This window comes from Martes martes, assembly GCF_963455335.1.
Source record: "Martes martes genome assembly, chromosome: 11".
Classification (NCBI taxonomy): Eukaryota; Metazoa; Chordata; class Mammalia; order Carnivora; family Mustelidae; genus Martes; species Martes martes.
Window position 1 is genome coordinate 4883838 of NC_137899.1, and position 15654 is coordinate 4899491.

General features: G+C 53.0%; 1 protein-coding gene across 8 annotated transcripts in view; it reads right to left on the reverse strand.

Annotated features, from left to right (window-relative positions):
* The window catches only part of DDC (dopa decarboxylase), a 79584-nt gene that overhangs the window by 47396 nt on the left and 16534 nt on the right, over positions 1–15654 (reverse strand). For 6 of the 8 annotated variants that reach the window (XM_080818874.1, XM_080818872.1, XM_080818873.1 and 3 more), the window contains 5 exons: positions 11136–11363; positions 8416–8529; positions 6096–6215; positions 951–1085; positions 91–234 (listed from right to left, as the gene is read on the reverse strand). In XM_080818874.1, the coding sequence (XP_080675000.1) occupies positions 91–234; positions 951–1085; positions 6096–6215; positions 8416–8529; positions 11136–11336 (714 nt within the window). In that variant the 5' untranslated portion in view covers positions 11337–11363. The remainder of the gene's footprint in view (positions 1–90; positions 235–950; positions 1086–6095; positions 6216–8415; positions 8530–11135; positions 11364–15654) is intronic. The other 2 variants (XM_080818878.1, XM_080818879.1) reach the window with 1 other exon arrangement.

Sequence of the window (15654 nt, forward strand, 5' to 3'; positions counted from 1 at the left end):
CCTGGGACCAGCACTCAGGGCCCTGCCCTAGGCCCAGGCTGGGCTCGGAGACTCCCGGGGGGCCATACCCGACACGCCTGGTCGACTTACAAAGAAAGGGATCAGGCCCTCGGCCTTGTCTCTCTCCAGGACCTCCTGCAGGGCGGAAGCGCGCATGGCAAACTTGCCATCCGAAGGGATCGTTTTTAGTTTCACGCCTCCAATTAATCCGGCTCTTTCCACCGACGAGTGCGCCTGGAAAGAAGGCAGCGGAGTGAGAGTCCTGCATGCGTGTGCGCGCCGTGCGCCGTGGCCGTGAGCCCCCCGCTCTGCAGAGAGCTCCCCGTGCGGCGGGCCCCTGGCACCCCCCCACGCCTCATTCCTGCCCTTGTCTTGGGTCCTGTGGAATCTCGCTTTTCAGATTAGTGCGCAAACAGTGAGCGCTTTCAAAGCCCACCCTGAAATAGAGTGCGCAAACCCGGGTTCCTATCTGGGGGTCTCCTCTCACCACGAGGCCTGGGGTTGCTTCGGGGCCACACTCAGTGCCTGGTGTCTGGAGAAAGGAAGCCAACGACAGGGCACCATTGTCTCCAGGGCTCCCAGGAAGGCCAGTTCTTACCCTCTTGCGAGGGCGCCCCTCTCTGCCTTGGGGCTCCCACCACCGCTGTCTCCGACCTGGCTCTGTCCTGGGGTCTGGATCTTGCTGTGGCTCCCAATGGCCGACAGGAGGCTCAGGATTTCAAGCCCTCCGGGTGCTCCCCCATGACCCTGGCGTGTTAACCCCCCCTTGGACCTGCATGACCTCCCGTCCGCACTGACCGGACACCAAACACCAACGTCAAACACGGCTGCTGTGGAAATGTCAGGAAGGTCGCATGGTTTTGTTTGGATCAGATTGGACACAAGACAAAGATTCTGAGCATAGAGGCTCAATGGGGTTTTGGGCCAACATGCTCGACCAACCCCCTCACCTGATCCGACGTGTAGGCCACTAGCTTCTCCATGATGGCGCCCTGCGTCAGCCCCGGGGAGGCGGCCTGGAGGCGGCTCACCACCTTGGTCCGAGCGGCCAGCAAGGCCACCAGCGTGGCCTCACTGGCACTTCCCTGGATCGAAGAAAAGGTCGAAATGAGCTTCAAGGGGCAGCAAAGGAATCAATATCAAAAACTGTGGGGAGTCATTAGCGTCCCCTTTTTTCTTTCTTTTAAAGATTTTTATTTATTTATTTGAGAGAGAATGAGAGAGAGAAAGAGAGGAGCATGGGGGAGGAAGGTCAGAGAGAGAAGCAGACTCCCCACTGAGTGGGGAGTCCGATGTGGGACTCGATCCCAGGACCCAAGGATCCTGACCTGAGTCATAGTCAGACGCTTAACCAACTGAGCCCCCCAGGCAAGGCTTAACCAACGGAGCCACCCAGGCATCCCTAGTATCCCTCTTTTTCCTAAAAGATGAATGTGAACCCACAAAACTGATTCCCCTTCACATAGGAAAAAATCGGAACCCCTGGGACTGCCATTTTAGTCTTAGGATTCCTTCTAAGAGAATCTCTCTAAAAAGAGAGAGAGAGCGCACAAGCAGGGGAGCGGCAGGCAGAGGGAGAGGGAGAAGTAGGTTCCCTGTTGAGCAGGGAGCAGGACGTGGGGCTCGATCCCAGGACCTTGGCATCATGACCTGAGCCATAGGCAGAGGCCTTTGGCATTGCTTTGTCTGTTTTGCGTAACCCCTCAGCCAGCAACTCTGAGCACTTAGCTTGGAGCAGATGCTGCCCTTCCAGGCAGGGGCAGGGGGTCCCCACATGTATAGCCTTGTCCCCCTTTCCCACGGCTCACGATCACCACATCTTAAGTAAATCCTAGGAGAAACCCAGGAGCTAAAAAGTACTAACATTAGAAAGGAAAAAAAATAAGAGAATGTAGATTTTATCGAGTATGAGAGATTTGTAAGCTTTTAGGGTTTTACAAAGAAATATACAAAGGCACTTGGCATGCCTTTTCCCAGGGAGTCCTCCCAGTGTGGCCTGGAGGAGGAGAGCAGGACCAGCACCGCTGCCCAGCTCTGTGTTCATCACCACTTGGACAGAAACATCTGCATTTGTTTGTAAAATGAGGTGCATTTGCCGGGAGACTCAGAAGCTCGCAGTCAGCAGACTCACACAACCAATGTCCCCACCTTAACTCTAGCAAAGCACTAGGGAATGCTACAGTCTTCAGGGCACCTGGGGGCTCAGTTGCTGCGTGTCTGCCTTTGGCTCAGGTCATGATCCCAGGGTCCTGGGATCAAGCCCCACGTCAGGCTCCCTGCTCCGCAAGAAGCCTGCTTCTCCCTCTCCCACTCCCCCTGCTTGTTCCCTCTCTCGCTGTCTATCTCTGTCAAATAAATAAATTTTTTAATAAATAAGATTTTTAAAAACAACGACAACAACAACAGAAAAGAACGCTACAACCTTCGCTCATGTGCGGCTGGGAGTGGGTAAAGAGGACTTGGCTTCTGCACCCACCATGCCTTCCCGCGTCATTTGCACAATAACTGTCTTTAAATTCTGTCATCATCAGGTGGGAAATGGATGCCCAGCAAGAAGGGAACTAACCTGGTCCAAGTGAGCAGCTAGCAAGTGGCAGGGGTAGAAGTGAGCCCCAGCTGCTCTTCCAGGCGGGGGGAAGGAGTCCCCACATGTATAGCCTTGTCCCCCTTTCCCACTGATGATGACCACCACATCTTAAGTAAATCCTAGAAGAAACCCAGGAGCTGAACAGTACTAACATTAGAAAGGAAGAAATAAAAGAAGGTAGATTTTTGTCGTGTGTGAGAGATTTGTAAGATTTTAGGGTTTTTGCAGAGAAATAGACAAGAAAATCGTTAGGTCACCCTCCCCCGTTAACATTTTCTCTTCCTTTCCTTCAGCGATCCTGATCTCCTCTTCCATTTTACCATTTCGATGCTTTCACTCATTCTTTTAAGTCAAGGCATATGCTTTGGGGAGACGGGTGAAGTGTGAACATCATTTAGGTTTGCTCAGAGCTCAAACGCATGGACCCGAGTCTACAGGACATCCTCCCTTAGTCTGGCCTGTGAGCTGGGTTGTGCATTTCTTCAGGCCATCTTTGTAGAAGTGGTGTTAGAAGAAAGGTTTCCAGACGTGGTTAAAGAAACAGGGCTGGCGAGGCTAGATGAGCCTCACGGGGAATCCAAGCTCCCCGAGGGCAGGCACTGGGCCTCCTGCTCCGGGGGCCTGGGCTTCTTCCTGAGTCCACAGTGGGTGCATCCTGGATCCGCTGGCTCATTCCTTCTCATCGGAAGTGAACCATGAGACGCTTCCTGAAAGACACAGCTTCTCCGTGCTGTGCTGAATTATCTATCTGCCTTGTTCTGCCCCCAACACCCACGCGGGACTGCGACCCCTCCCTGCCTTCTACCCTCCACCCGAGGCCTTGACCCCCAAAGGTCTGCTCTCCCTGGATCCACTTGCTAATGAAAGGCTTCGAATGGCCATGCCGATTCCTTCTGGCATTTGCCTCTGGGCTCTGTCCAGGTGCTGAAACATAAGTCCCCTCCTTCGCGCAGCCAAAAGTGATTGAACACATACAATGGCCCAAGGAAGGAATGAAATTCTCATCAGAGTCTCTAGAGCTCAGAGGCTCCCGAGCAGCCCACAGGCTCAGCCCTAGAACAGGAATCAGGCAGATTTCCAGTCTCCGGCCCTAGAACAGGAATCAGGCAGGTTTCCGGCCCTTTGTGGGAAGCCCGGCTTAGCCAGGGAGCGGGGAGCAGGGCGTCTGTTCCAGGGTGAGCCTGCATAATGACATCTTAGCTTTCACTGCATCAGACAAAGGTTGCCACGCAAGCAGGAGGAAATGCTGGTGACAAGTGACTCAGGGGCCAGAACCGCCCTTTCCGCCTCTGAGTGTTTCAAGTGTCAGCCCACATGCGGCGAGCAATTGCCTTTTCTTCCACAAGAGCTTTCAAACCCAATTAAGAGACCATTTTCTGGGCAGGTGCGTCCAGCTCAGAGGATGATTTGCCATTTGACTCTGTTGCCTGTCACTGCGCTGACGTCTAGCAGCTATGACAACAGCCCGGAGGGGCACTGCGTCCCCCACAGCTCCGGCCCCATGGCTGTCGCCAAGCCGTGCTGTCTGGGGCCTCACGGACTGCAGACAATCAGCCTGGTCAGCTGGGAAGGTGGGCTTCCGGCTGCAAACAGGCACGGTCGCCTGCATTCTTCAGCAAAACTGGGGGAATTGGGATTTGACGCCAGGGGCCGAAAGATGCCAGGACGATTCCCAGCGATGCTGGGGCTCCCGGTATCTCTGCAAAATGGGATTGTCTTTAAAGTAAAGAAAATTGCAAGACAGAACCTCTGGGCACTCGAACCCAAGCAAGGAGTCAGGACTGAGCTGGTGGAATTTGTAGTCACCTGCCTCTAGTTAGCTCGCGTTCTGGGCATGATATGCTCCCTTTCTTGGCTCTAGGTCCTTCAGCTATGAGAAAACTTCTTGATAATGTAGTCAACCCTCCTAAGTATTTGCAGGTTGAATGGGGATCGCATCAAGCACCAGGAATAAGCCTAGCCCAGAGAAGGCATTCAGTAAAGTCACTGTCGGTATAAAGGGCACACCTGAGATTACGGGGTATTTGTAAGATTTTTGAGAAGCGTCAAATTAGAAGAATCATCCCAGACTTGCAAGTGGAGAACCTTCCTCATCTCTCATCAGAGGGAGACGTGACAGTGAGAGAGGGGTCAGAGACATAGAATGCTGTAGGCTTTGGAGATGGAAGAGAGGCCATGGTCCAGCACTCTGGGAAGCTTCCAGAAACTAGAAAAGACAAGGAACTATTCTCGTCTGGAGCCTGCCGGGTGTCAGACATCTGGCCTACAGCATTGTAAGATGATAGGTTTGTGCTGTTTTTGTTGTTGTTGTTGTTGTTTTTAAGATTCTATTTATTTATTTGTTAGAGAGAGAGAGGGAGAGCACCAGCAGGGGAGTGGCAGAGGGAGAAGCAGACTCCCCACTGAGCAGGGAGCCCAGGCGGGGCTCGATTCCAAGATCCTGAGATCATGACCTGAACTGAAGGCCGACACTTAACTGACTGAGCCACCAAGTGTCCCAGGTCTGTGCTGTTTTAAGCCACTAAAATCTGTGACAGCAGCAACAGAAAACAGACGCATGGAGGTCAGAAGCCCCGGTCTGGCCCCGCAGTGGGGGCTTGCTTCCTCCTTGACTTTGGCCGCACCAGACAGGTGATCGCACACAAAGGCCCCCAGGCCTCGGAGTTTTCATTGGCCGGTGGACAGAGTTACAGCGGCCTTAACTGATTGTCCGAGCCTTTAAACTCAACCGTGCTCGCCCGATTTCATTATCATATACTTGATCCCAGAAAGATGATGCCAAGCAAGGTGGTGGGTTCACCAGAGTCCATCGTCCATGCTGGGAACTGAAAAGAGCACAAAGCCCATTATTTTCTTGGTGGCATTTGTCCTGAGCCTCCCGGTGAGAAAGACATGGACCGTCCCTGGTGCCTGACTTGTCCCTGACACGCCCTGGGACGTCGTCGCTGTCACCAGCACATGTCCAGTGAAGAGAATGAGTGATACGGGGTATAGAGAAGGTGGCCACGTCAGATGACCTTGGTTCTCATTGATATAGCACTTTCTAGAAGCCTTGGAATAACTTGGCCACAGCTGTACTCACCGCTCAGAGGACGGTGATCTGGGGGGTGGCGGTCACAGCCCTGTGGTCAGACAGATGTAGGCTGAGAGCCCAGCTCTAGAACTTACCAGCGGGAGGTGGCTGGTGGGCTGGGCCCTTCACGGCTCTGAGCCTCAGGCCCCTCGTCTGTCAAGTGGGGTTAAAAAGGCCCCTAATTCCTAGCCTTTTATAGAATTAAATGAATTAAAGCTTGGAAATCGCTCAGGAGTGGCTTTGATCTGTGGAGCCTGGGGGAGGGAGAGGTGGACAGCGCCAGGACCCACCCCAGGTCCAGAGGCTTCCTAACTGCTTGTTTTCCAGAAGGTCCCGTGGAAGCTCAAGCGGCTCTTTTTTCCCAGTAGCCACGGCGACCCTGGTGTGGAGCCCCCGCGTCCCGGGAAGCTGGGCACCGCTCCGCTGCTGCGTTACCTGGATCACGCCACCCCCTTCTCCCGCTTGTCCGGCCAGAAATGCGTCTGGCAGCTTCAGCATCTTCCCCAGCCAGTCCATCATCACCGTCTCCAGCTCTGTGCACGCCGGACTTGCGGCCTAGCGGGGCAAGAAGACAGGGATCAGCCGCCTGCCAGCTTGTCATAAACGGGTACCCTCTGTCACTTAGAATCTCAGCGTCAGTTTCCCAAAAGGCCCACCCCTGGGGGGGGAGGGTTAATGTGGTGGCGTGTTCTCCCATCTGGGGGTCCCAGGGAGAAGCTTCAACAGAGACTGCCCCCCCACTGGGTACAGCAGCAGGACCCCTCACTCTGGCAGCTCTGAAAGCAATACGGGGGGCCCCTCTGGGCACGTGCTGTGCAGACAGCTTAGCACACGTGACACCCCTCTCCTCTCTCACCCTCAGAGAACTGAGGGACCCACAGTGCCCAGATCCCAGATCTGCCCCAGAAGGGACAGTGACCTCCCCATCCCCCATCCACAGACTTGGGTCCCCAGGGACACCCTCGTCTCCCCCCTCTTCTCTGCCACACATCTCTAGACACTGGTGTCAAAACAACGGGCCAGGTCTTGCAGGATTTGGGGAGCAACAGGTGGGTTTACTCTTCCACTGAGCCCCAGATTAAGATCTCCCAGTCCCAGATGCTGTTCAAATGTCTGAAATGAGCTGAAAGGACTTTCAGACAGGTGCTCTTTGACTAAGACTCGTGGGGGAATGGCCAGGAAGGAAGGTTCAGGCCAGAATGAACCCTTCGGATTGGGCTGTTCTCCACCAGCACCATGTGCAACCCCATCTAGGCATCCGTGTATACACAGAAGGATCTAGAAAGACGCACTGGTGGATTCTCCTCCAGTCACAAGGGAGTGCAGTGAGGCTGGATGCGGTCGGGTGCCAGGGGGCCCGAATCCCCTGGGAGTCCCCCAGATCGGGCCACTGACCTCACCTTTTATGAGCTGGAGATGGTGTTCTGCCATTTTGGACACTCCTCTGTCATTGCACAGGGGAGAAGGCGGGTTGGCTTTGGTCCCCCACCCAGGGGTGCACACCAGCTTGTGACGCATGACTGGGAAGTGGAGCAGAATGTTCCGCCTGCTAGTGTGCCCCAGGGGAGGGTCCTACCCCACCCCAGTCAAGATCAGCTCCGGGCGTGGGAAGTGCACTCATGGTTCGGAACTCATGTCTCGGCCAGGGGAGCCAAGGGGCAGCCCTCCCAGGCTCCAGAGGAATCGGAGTGTCCTCAGAAAGCATGTGTACCATGGGGTAGATGCTGAGTCACCCAGGAGGGACCGGATGGCTCTGGACTAGCAGGGCTAATGAAATCTGCTGTAGTAGCTTATAAAAGAAAGTGTCCTTCAGAAGGGGGTGCTCATCAGAGACACAGGGAGGTGACCGAGGCCACCCGGTCCACGCTCACGCTGCTCTGGGCACCTGGCAGAGAGCAGTTCAGAGATCCACAGCAGGGAGCCAGGGAGGACCCTCCCCCAACCCTTCCTGGGCAGCTGACTTTGTCCCCCAGGAAGTCTGGTCTAAAGAGCCAGCAAGTCAGGTCGGGGTGGGGGGCAAGGAGATGCTAACATGTCCTTCCCCTCCCTTGGGTCCTGGGTCAGCACGAGTCAGCTCCCACGAGTACACTTAGCTCCGAGGCACCAGCCACCCAGGAGGCCCTGGGATCCCCGATGCCCGTCGCTTTGCTTCGGAGTGCTCTGCATTTAGGGAGGAGGGAATCCTTCCTGCAGCACTGGGCCTGGGAGCAGGGAGCCAGAAGGAGGAGCGGAGCCCGCCCACTCCTCTGGCATTTTATCTCCAGATAAGGTGGCGCTGGGACTGCTGGCGTGGGGGGCGGGAGCTGGCCCCATTTCCAGAGCAGCCTGACCCACATGGCTCCACACGGCTGATGGGCAGGGGCCTCTCCAGGTTGCCAACAGAGGGAATGAGCCCCGGGCAGCTACAGGGTATACATGGATCCTCTGGAGTGCTTGGCAGGAATGCAGATTCCCAGGCGTGGGCTGCAGGAACTCCAAGGCCTCGGTTGTGATTTCAATTCATACCGAGTACCTCTAAAAAAATGTGCTGCATGCAGAATTGGGCTTTCTTTTCCTAGAAAGGAGACTTTACCTCGTTCTATTTCTCTGAATTCCAAATTCCCTCATGAGACACTCTCTCCAAGGCTGAAACCCTCTCCGTCCCCACAGGTGCCACAGCTACCCGCTCAGGTCCTATGGGCCCAGGAGCCCTGTCCCCACGGCAGCATGTCCCACCCTTGCCAGAATCCCCCAGGGTCCCCCCTGCTGAGCTCACCCAGGAGAAGCCGATGCAGCCAATGGCCCCACACAGTATGTCGGCAAGCAAGGCTGGGTACGAGTTGGCCGTGGGGAAGTAGGCGAAGAAGTAGGGGCTGTGCCAGTGGGTCACCTGTGTGCAGACATCAAGGTGTGAGGGAGCCCCGCCCTGCGTGAGGAGGACCCAGGGGGCCTTCCGTGGACCCCAGGGCAGGTAAGGTCTCCCAGAAGCTGCCCTGTATTTTAACTTCTGGTTAGGTGCCCCTGTCAGAGAACGAGCAGAAACGGAGACCCCATCTCTCCGGGTAGAAGCCTGGCTTTCCTAAAACTGCTCTAAAATAGTAAAATCTGTATTAGAGGAAAAACCAAGTCTGATTTCACAGATTGTTCAGCTGGTCTTCCTGCCACCGGCTCGCTCTCCTATGCAAGGCGTCCCCTCGAGCAACTACAGCTCCGTCATCCCCCACATCCCTCCTCTCCTCTGTCTCCAGCCTGGCTGGGGGGCCCAGGCTGCGGCAGCAGTGGGGCCACACCGGGGTGTTGGGGGGAGTGGGGGGCCAGGGGGCCGGCCAGCCCACTGGGGGTGGGAGGATCTAGGACTGGGAACTCGGGGCTGGCTGGGAATATCTCAGAGTCTGGGAGGAAGATGGGGGAGGGGAGAAAGTGGGGAGAGGAGGGCAGTGCCTGCTTGTTTTATTTGTTCTTGCTGTTGAACAGCCTGTCAGGTGGGGGACAGAATAAATAAAGCCTTTAAGACATCTTCCGCCCCTAGGGGTGGAGGGGTTCTGCCAACGCTCCTCGTTTTCTTAGTCTGGAGAAAAATGCAAATACTTCTTCTTTCACAAACTAGTTACTGATTGTCCATTGGACCCCGTGTGTCCCCAAAGACCACTCTGGTTGTGAAGGCAACTCACTGGGAGCTCTCCGAGAACAGGGAGTGGTCCTGGGGACTTAAGACCAGTCCTGCTGCCACCACGGTCACCCGCACCCCAGGCTGAGGTCAGGGACACTCCTCGGGAGGAACAGGCACTCACATGGATCCTCCCGGAGCACAGAGTGGGTGGAGGGATGGACATGTATCGCAGAAAACCAGGGAGGACCAGGGCATTCAGCCTGGGGTGGGTTCAGGTATGGCCAACAGCTTGTGGGGACTGAGAAGGAGGGAGGAATGGTCTGGAGAGAGCTAGAAGCTCCGCACAGTCCCAGCGTGGGCAGCTCAGGCGAGAGAGGCTGCCAGTGGACCTGAGACGGGCATAGGGAATGCCAGGCCCAGTGTCTGGGGCCGGTGAGATACTTTTGGGGGCCCAGAAAATATTTTAATTTCTTTGAAGAATCAGGAGAAAGAAGTAAACATTCAGGTCCAGGGGACAAAATGAATCTAATGCGAATGCTTTCGTGTTCATGACAATGCCTTCGCAAGTTACAAATTCCCGTATCTCTATGGAGGAAGTGGCCCCCTCACCCTGTCCCCTCCCTGCTTGCCCTGACACCTGGCAAAGGACAACTGGGGATCCCTGTGCCTTTGCCTTCACTCTCAACTGAAGCTCACACCATGCTCCAGATGGATAGTCCTGCGTTCACTCCGCACACCTGCGGACAGGAGCCCCGAGAGGTCATCTACTGTCCCCGCAACCCACTCAGGGACCCCGGGACTCAGGACAGTGCATGTACCAGTGCAGCTGGGACACTGCTGAATGCCCCCTTCTCACTCCACCAGAAATCTCCAAATTCCATCGTCTCCCACATTCCCTGTCATGGAACATGCTTGTGCCCCCAAATTCCTGTGTTGAAGCCCTAACTCACACTGTAATGACATTAGGAGTGGGGCCTCTGGGGCCCTGGCAAGGAGGAGAGGGATGCCCGGAGGTGGCCATCTGCAAGCCAGGCTGAGAAGCCTCACCGGGAACCAAATCCGCAGGCCCATTGATCTCGCATTCCCAATCTCCGGAATATAAGCAAATAAATGTCTGTGGTCCAAGCCCCCCAGCCCGGAGTGTTTTGCCACACCCCTGTCTGACATTTAACCACACCTCCCCTGGAGGGGCTTAGTGCCTTAGTGCAGAGTGGCTCAGGGTGTTTGCACAACCTCAAAGGCGAGAACAGGAATCCTGTGCTTCGCTCCAAGCACAAATGTCAAGGGAAACCCCTGGGAGGGCGAAAGTGAGCAGCTGGTCTGAAAGAGGCACTCTCATCAGGAGGAACAGCCCTGCCCCGGGTCAGTGGCCCCGTGACTCAGTGGCTTCGGATACAGAGGTCTGCCTCCATGGACAGAATTTGCACAGAAGCAGGGGCACGCCTCCCCCCACCCCATTCTCAAGTAAAATAAATAATGTCTTCCAGGCATGCAATTTGCCTTGCTGAACACAAGAATGTTAGGAAGGTGCTTGCTCTATTTTGAACAAGGAACTTACTTGAAACAAGCCACCTCGGGTGGAAACGAAGTTCCTATGAGGTCTCACGCACATACCCGGGGTTGAGAGCAGGGCCCGACCTGGGGATCTATGGGGAAAAGCATACTCACTGCCCTGAAAGCCTGCACAATCCAGGGTGCAGTCCTGGCTCCATCGCTTACTAGCTGTGTGACCTCAGGCTGATTACCTAGCCTCTCTGGGCTTCTGCTGGCTCACCAGCAAGGTGGCTGTGAGGACAGGTAGCATGACACGTGTGACGTGCCCAATGTCCAGTAGGTGCCACCTTAACGCTAGCCCTTCCGTTTCGCAGCCTGGGGTCCAGACTTACCCCCGGCATGATTATCTTCTCGACATCATTGAGGATGTCCTCAAACGTGTCAGGCTCCTCGGGGGCAGAGGCGGGGATCAGGGGCCGCAAGTAGCCTGGTTCCACGTCGGGGTAGACCTGGCGCCCCTCAATGCCTTCCAAGTAGTCAGCCACGTAATCCACCATCTCCTTCCCTCTCCTTCGGAATTCACCTGAGTTCATGGTGGCTGGGCTTCGCCAGAGGCAGAACTTTCACAGCGAGAGAAAATAAATTGGTTAGCAACTATGACGACCTTCCAACTGGACCGGGGCAGTTCCCAGCGAGCTGACTGCTCAGACAGCCTGGTCGGTGATGGAAATACCCGGAACCCAGGTGGGAGCACCTCCCTCCATGTCTGGATGGGTGGCAACACTACTGGTTTTGGACACATAAACCAAATGCTCATCCTACCATTGGCCAGCTATGCTCGTCTCATCAGTGAATGGGGCTCGAAGCACTCACTTCTTGTCCTGGTCCATCCCAACCCCATGACAAGCACCAACCAAGTCGCGCCCTGTTCCTCCATAGCCATCAGACAGAAACAGGTAAGTGTAACCCTCTGAGCCTCTGTGCCCACGTGAGAGCTAAAGGTGACAAAGCCGATTCCTCGGGAAGGTGTGGAGGTGAACTCACCCGGTGCGTGTCATGCACTCAGGCCAGAGCCCTGGGTATGGAACCTCCTGTCCGCTTGTGTCTGCTTCCTTTTGATCCCATCCCACCTGGGACCACATTCCTGCATGCAACCTGCTTTCCAGACCCAGCCTTTCCCTTTCTCATGACACAAGGAAGACACAGGTGGTGCCCTGACGATGAGGGGCAGTTAGGTTCCATAAAGTCTCCGTCGACACCACACTGCCCCCAGGGGAAAGGCAGGGTGAGGATCCTGAATCTCTGGTCACACATAGGTCAACCAATCAGTACATAATATTGTTGTATTTTTTCAAAGATGCTTTATTTGATATTCATTGATTAAGACCAGACTCATGGCCAACTGCACTCTAACTCATGCCAGGGAGCTTCTTTAACACATGTGTTTTCTCCCTAAAGCACAAAATGCCTTGTACATGCAGGACCCCTACAGTGCACTTCAGATTTTGTTTATTTATATAGAGCGGGGAGGGGGGCGGCAGAGGACTAGGAAGAGAGAAGATCTCAAGCAGACTCCCTGCTGTGCACAGAGCCTGATGCAGGGGTTAGATCCCAGGATCCTGAGATCACGACCTGAGCCAAAATCAAGAGTCAGATGCTTAAGGGACTGAGTCACCCAGGCGCCCCTCTGTGAGCCATTTTAAACAGTGAAACTACCAAGACTAACCCAATCATGTGAACACTGTGACACTACATAGAGTACTTGCTGACACAGGAAGATGGGCTATTGCCTTGCTCCACCTCAGACAGAAAGAAGCACAATGAGCAGCTCAAATGTGTCATCGAGTTATACTGTGCATGTTGTGAAACGTCAGGAAAGCACCGTGAGTATGGATTTCGGGATTACAATTTTAGCACACAGGTAAATTTGCAGGGAGGAGATCTGTGAATAATGAGAACTGGTGGTATTTTCGAAACAGGGAACTGGGACAACACAAAGAAATGTATTCACCTGGAATCCTACCACTCAGAATTCTGATGCAGGTCCTTCCAGAATGCTTCCTGTATTTCTAAGGGACCGCTGGGTGCTGAGCAAGGGGCACATTTTTTAATTCCTCCCACAGTTCCAAGTGTCGTAGTTCAGGATTGACTTTTCCATGGGCATACGTGCTGGGTGGGGGGTGATTCCACACCTTCTGTACATAGCACAGGTGATGAAGTTGGTATCAGAATTCCAGCACATCTTCTATCAATTCCCACTGTCCATGCTGGGTTTCTATGGATTTTTCTTGACCTTATTTATGAGATAAAAGTTGTTAAAGAGAAATAATTCACCAGACACTTATTATGCACAAGAATATTTTATTCAAGACTATTGCAATGGGAAGAAGACTGAATTTAGCTCCCAGTACAACAGGGGAAGGTGGTGGAGTCATAGCCAGCAGGTAGGGTAAGGAGTAGATGAACATGACTCAGAGTAACTTGGTTCGGGGTCCGGGGTGGGGAAAAAAGACCTTGATTGGATATCAAGGGTAGAGCTTTCCTTGAAAAGCTGGCTGGCGGGATTCTTTGCTAAACCTGGGCTCAGCATGCCGAAGTAAGCATGAATGAAGATGGCTCCTGGAAGCAGGACTGAAGTTTGCTCAAGGAGGACTTCTTGGAGGAGGTGAGCCAGTCTGAGGATGCCTTTCCATGCCTCAGTGTTCTCTCCAGTCTCCAGGATGCTTTCCTCAGAGCACTTCCTGGTCCATGAGTTAGACTTTCCCAGGTTGCTTCAAGATCAGCTGTTAGATCAAACCCTTATCTCCGTGTTATTGTCTGGGGATATTTGCATCTAGTGAATGAATGAGTCACAGCGACTGGGACATAAAGTATGGTTCTAAGTTGTAGCAACAGTGAATGCTAAAAACCTATGATAGCCTGGAGTCCCCGTTTGTGTTTATAAGCTCAGGGCCAAGGAGAGCTCTGCTTCTCATCCGGGATATCACAGCCAGACTTTCCAAAGGCTCTTAGAGCCACAAAGCTTTATCTGCATAGCTTCTGGTTTAGAATTCCATGGGTTTGCAGGCTTCAAAATTGATTTTTCATTCAGAGTGACTGATTATTTCCAATTTTGCACAAAGAGTAAAACTTGCTTTATAAAAACCCCAAAGTATTTCAAGTTGACATGATTCCAATTCAACTAAAACTGTATGGATTTGCGGGTCTTTTTGCTAGCTTACTTTTCACGAAGCAATTTTGCATGCGTGTCCCACGTTAATAAATACTTTTCCAGCAAGTGGTTTCTCATTCTTGCTTGTATTTCACAGGCTACGTGCGCTATAGTCACAATACGCTTCAATTGTTGAACGTTTGGGTCAGTCCCAGCAGCCTCCTGGGGGAGCCCAGTGGCCAACATATCAGGATTGAAAGCCCAGTCTCTGACTCAGATGTTTACTGGTTATACCACCTGACGTCAATCACCACCGTGGCAAACCTGACCTGAAAACAAATTCGTGGTAGTAACAACCTCAAAGACCTCAAAGGACTTTTTGGTGACAATTGAGTAGTATGTGGCAAGAGCTTTGAACAGTGACATTCAATAAATGTCAGTTATTGGCATTTCTGTAAAACACTGGCAGGTACAATGTACATTTCTGCACACTTTGTTTTGCATTACGGTTTTCTGAAAGGAAGAGCGTCCACCTGTACTTTCTATGGAACAAAGTCTTGTAGAAATACATATTTTTGGTGTTTCAAAGTTACATGGCAGGACACCCGGGGGGCTCAGTAGGCTAAACATCTGCCTTCAGCTCAGGTTCTGATCTCAGGATCCTGGGATCGAGCCCCACATCAGGCTCCCTGCTCAGTGGGGAGTCTGCTTCCCCCTCTCTCTGCCTTCCACCCTCCCCGCTTGTGCATTCTCTCTCCCTCTCTTGTCTGCCAAATAAATAAATAAAATCTTTAAAAAAATTTGTTTTAAATCCATCATCTAAAAACAAACAAACAAGCAAACAAATAAATAAAGCTCCAAGGCCACATCTCTCCCCAGAATTCTAGCTCCCCAGAGCACTCTCCAAGGGGAAATGTATGGCAGTGCTCGGTCTGCCATACTGTGGCTAACACTGGCTTTGGGCAATCTCATTTTAAGCTTTACTGGCCTCATAGGTATCTATGAATGTGTTTTACTTGGATTAATAGGTTTTAACAGGTTTCTCTGTTTCTTTGCCATGTGGATTTCTTTTATGAATTGCTTGTCTCCTGCTTTTATTTAATTGTGAAAACTCTCCTGTAATAGCCCTTATGTCTGTGATGTATTTTGCAGACATTTTCTTCGTTTTTTTTTTGTTTGACCTGATTTTGTTGACAATTTTCTTCAGACCTATAAGAATTTCAGCTTTTACGTAATTGAATCTCATGATCTTTTCCTTTATGAGTTGTACCACGGGAACAACCGTAAAAATGCCCTGTGGAGGGTGCACTGGGGTGGTACAGTCGGTTGAGTGTCTGACTCTTGGTTTCGGCTCAGGTCATGGTCTTGGGGTTCTGAGATCAAGCCCTGCACCGGGCTCCATGATCAGCCCAGAGTCTGCTGTTTCTCTCTCCCTCTGCTCCCCCTCACTGCGCTCTCCTTCTAAAATAAATAAAACACATCTTTAAAAAAATGCCCTGTGGAGTAATATTTGGATGAGCTCTATGTGCCCTGCTGTGGGTTAGCCTGGGAACTAGCAGAAGACCCAGCGGGAGAAAGCTGGGCACAATTAAGAAGGACGCTTTGCTTCCCGGAGAATCGGCGGCTCCCTTCTACCAGGAGCAACCTAGCATGGACGGCCAACACGGGGGGGCCCCAGGGAAAATGGACAGACACACCAACTCACCCTCCGAAGAAATATTGCCCAATTGTAAGATGACACCAGCTCGTTATGTTCTTGT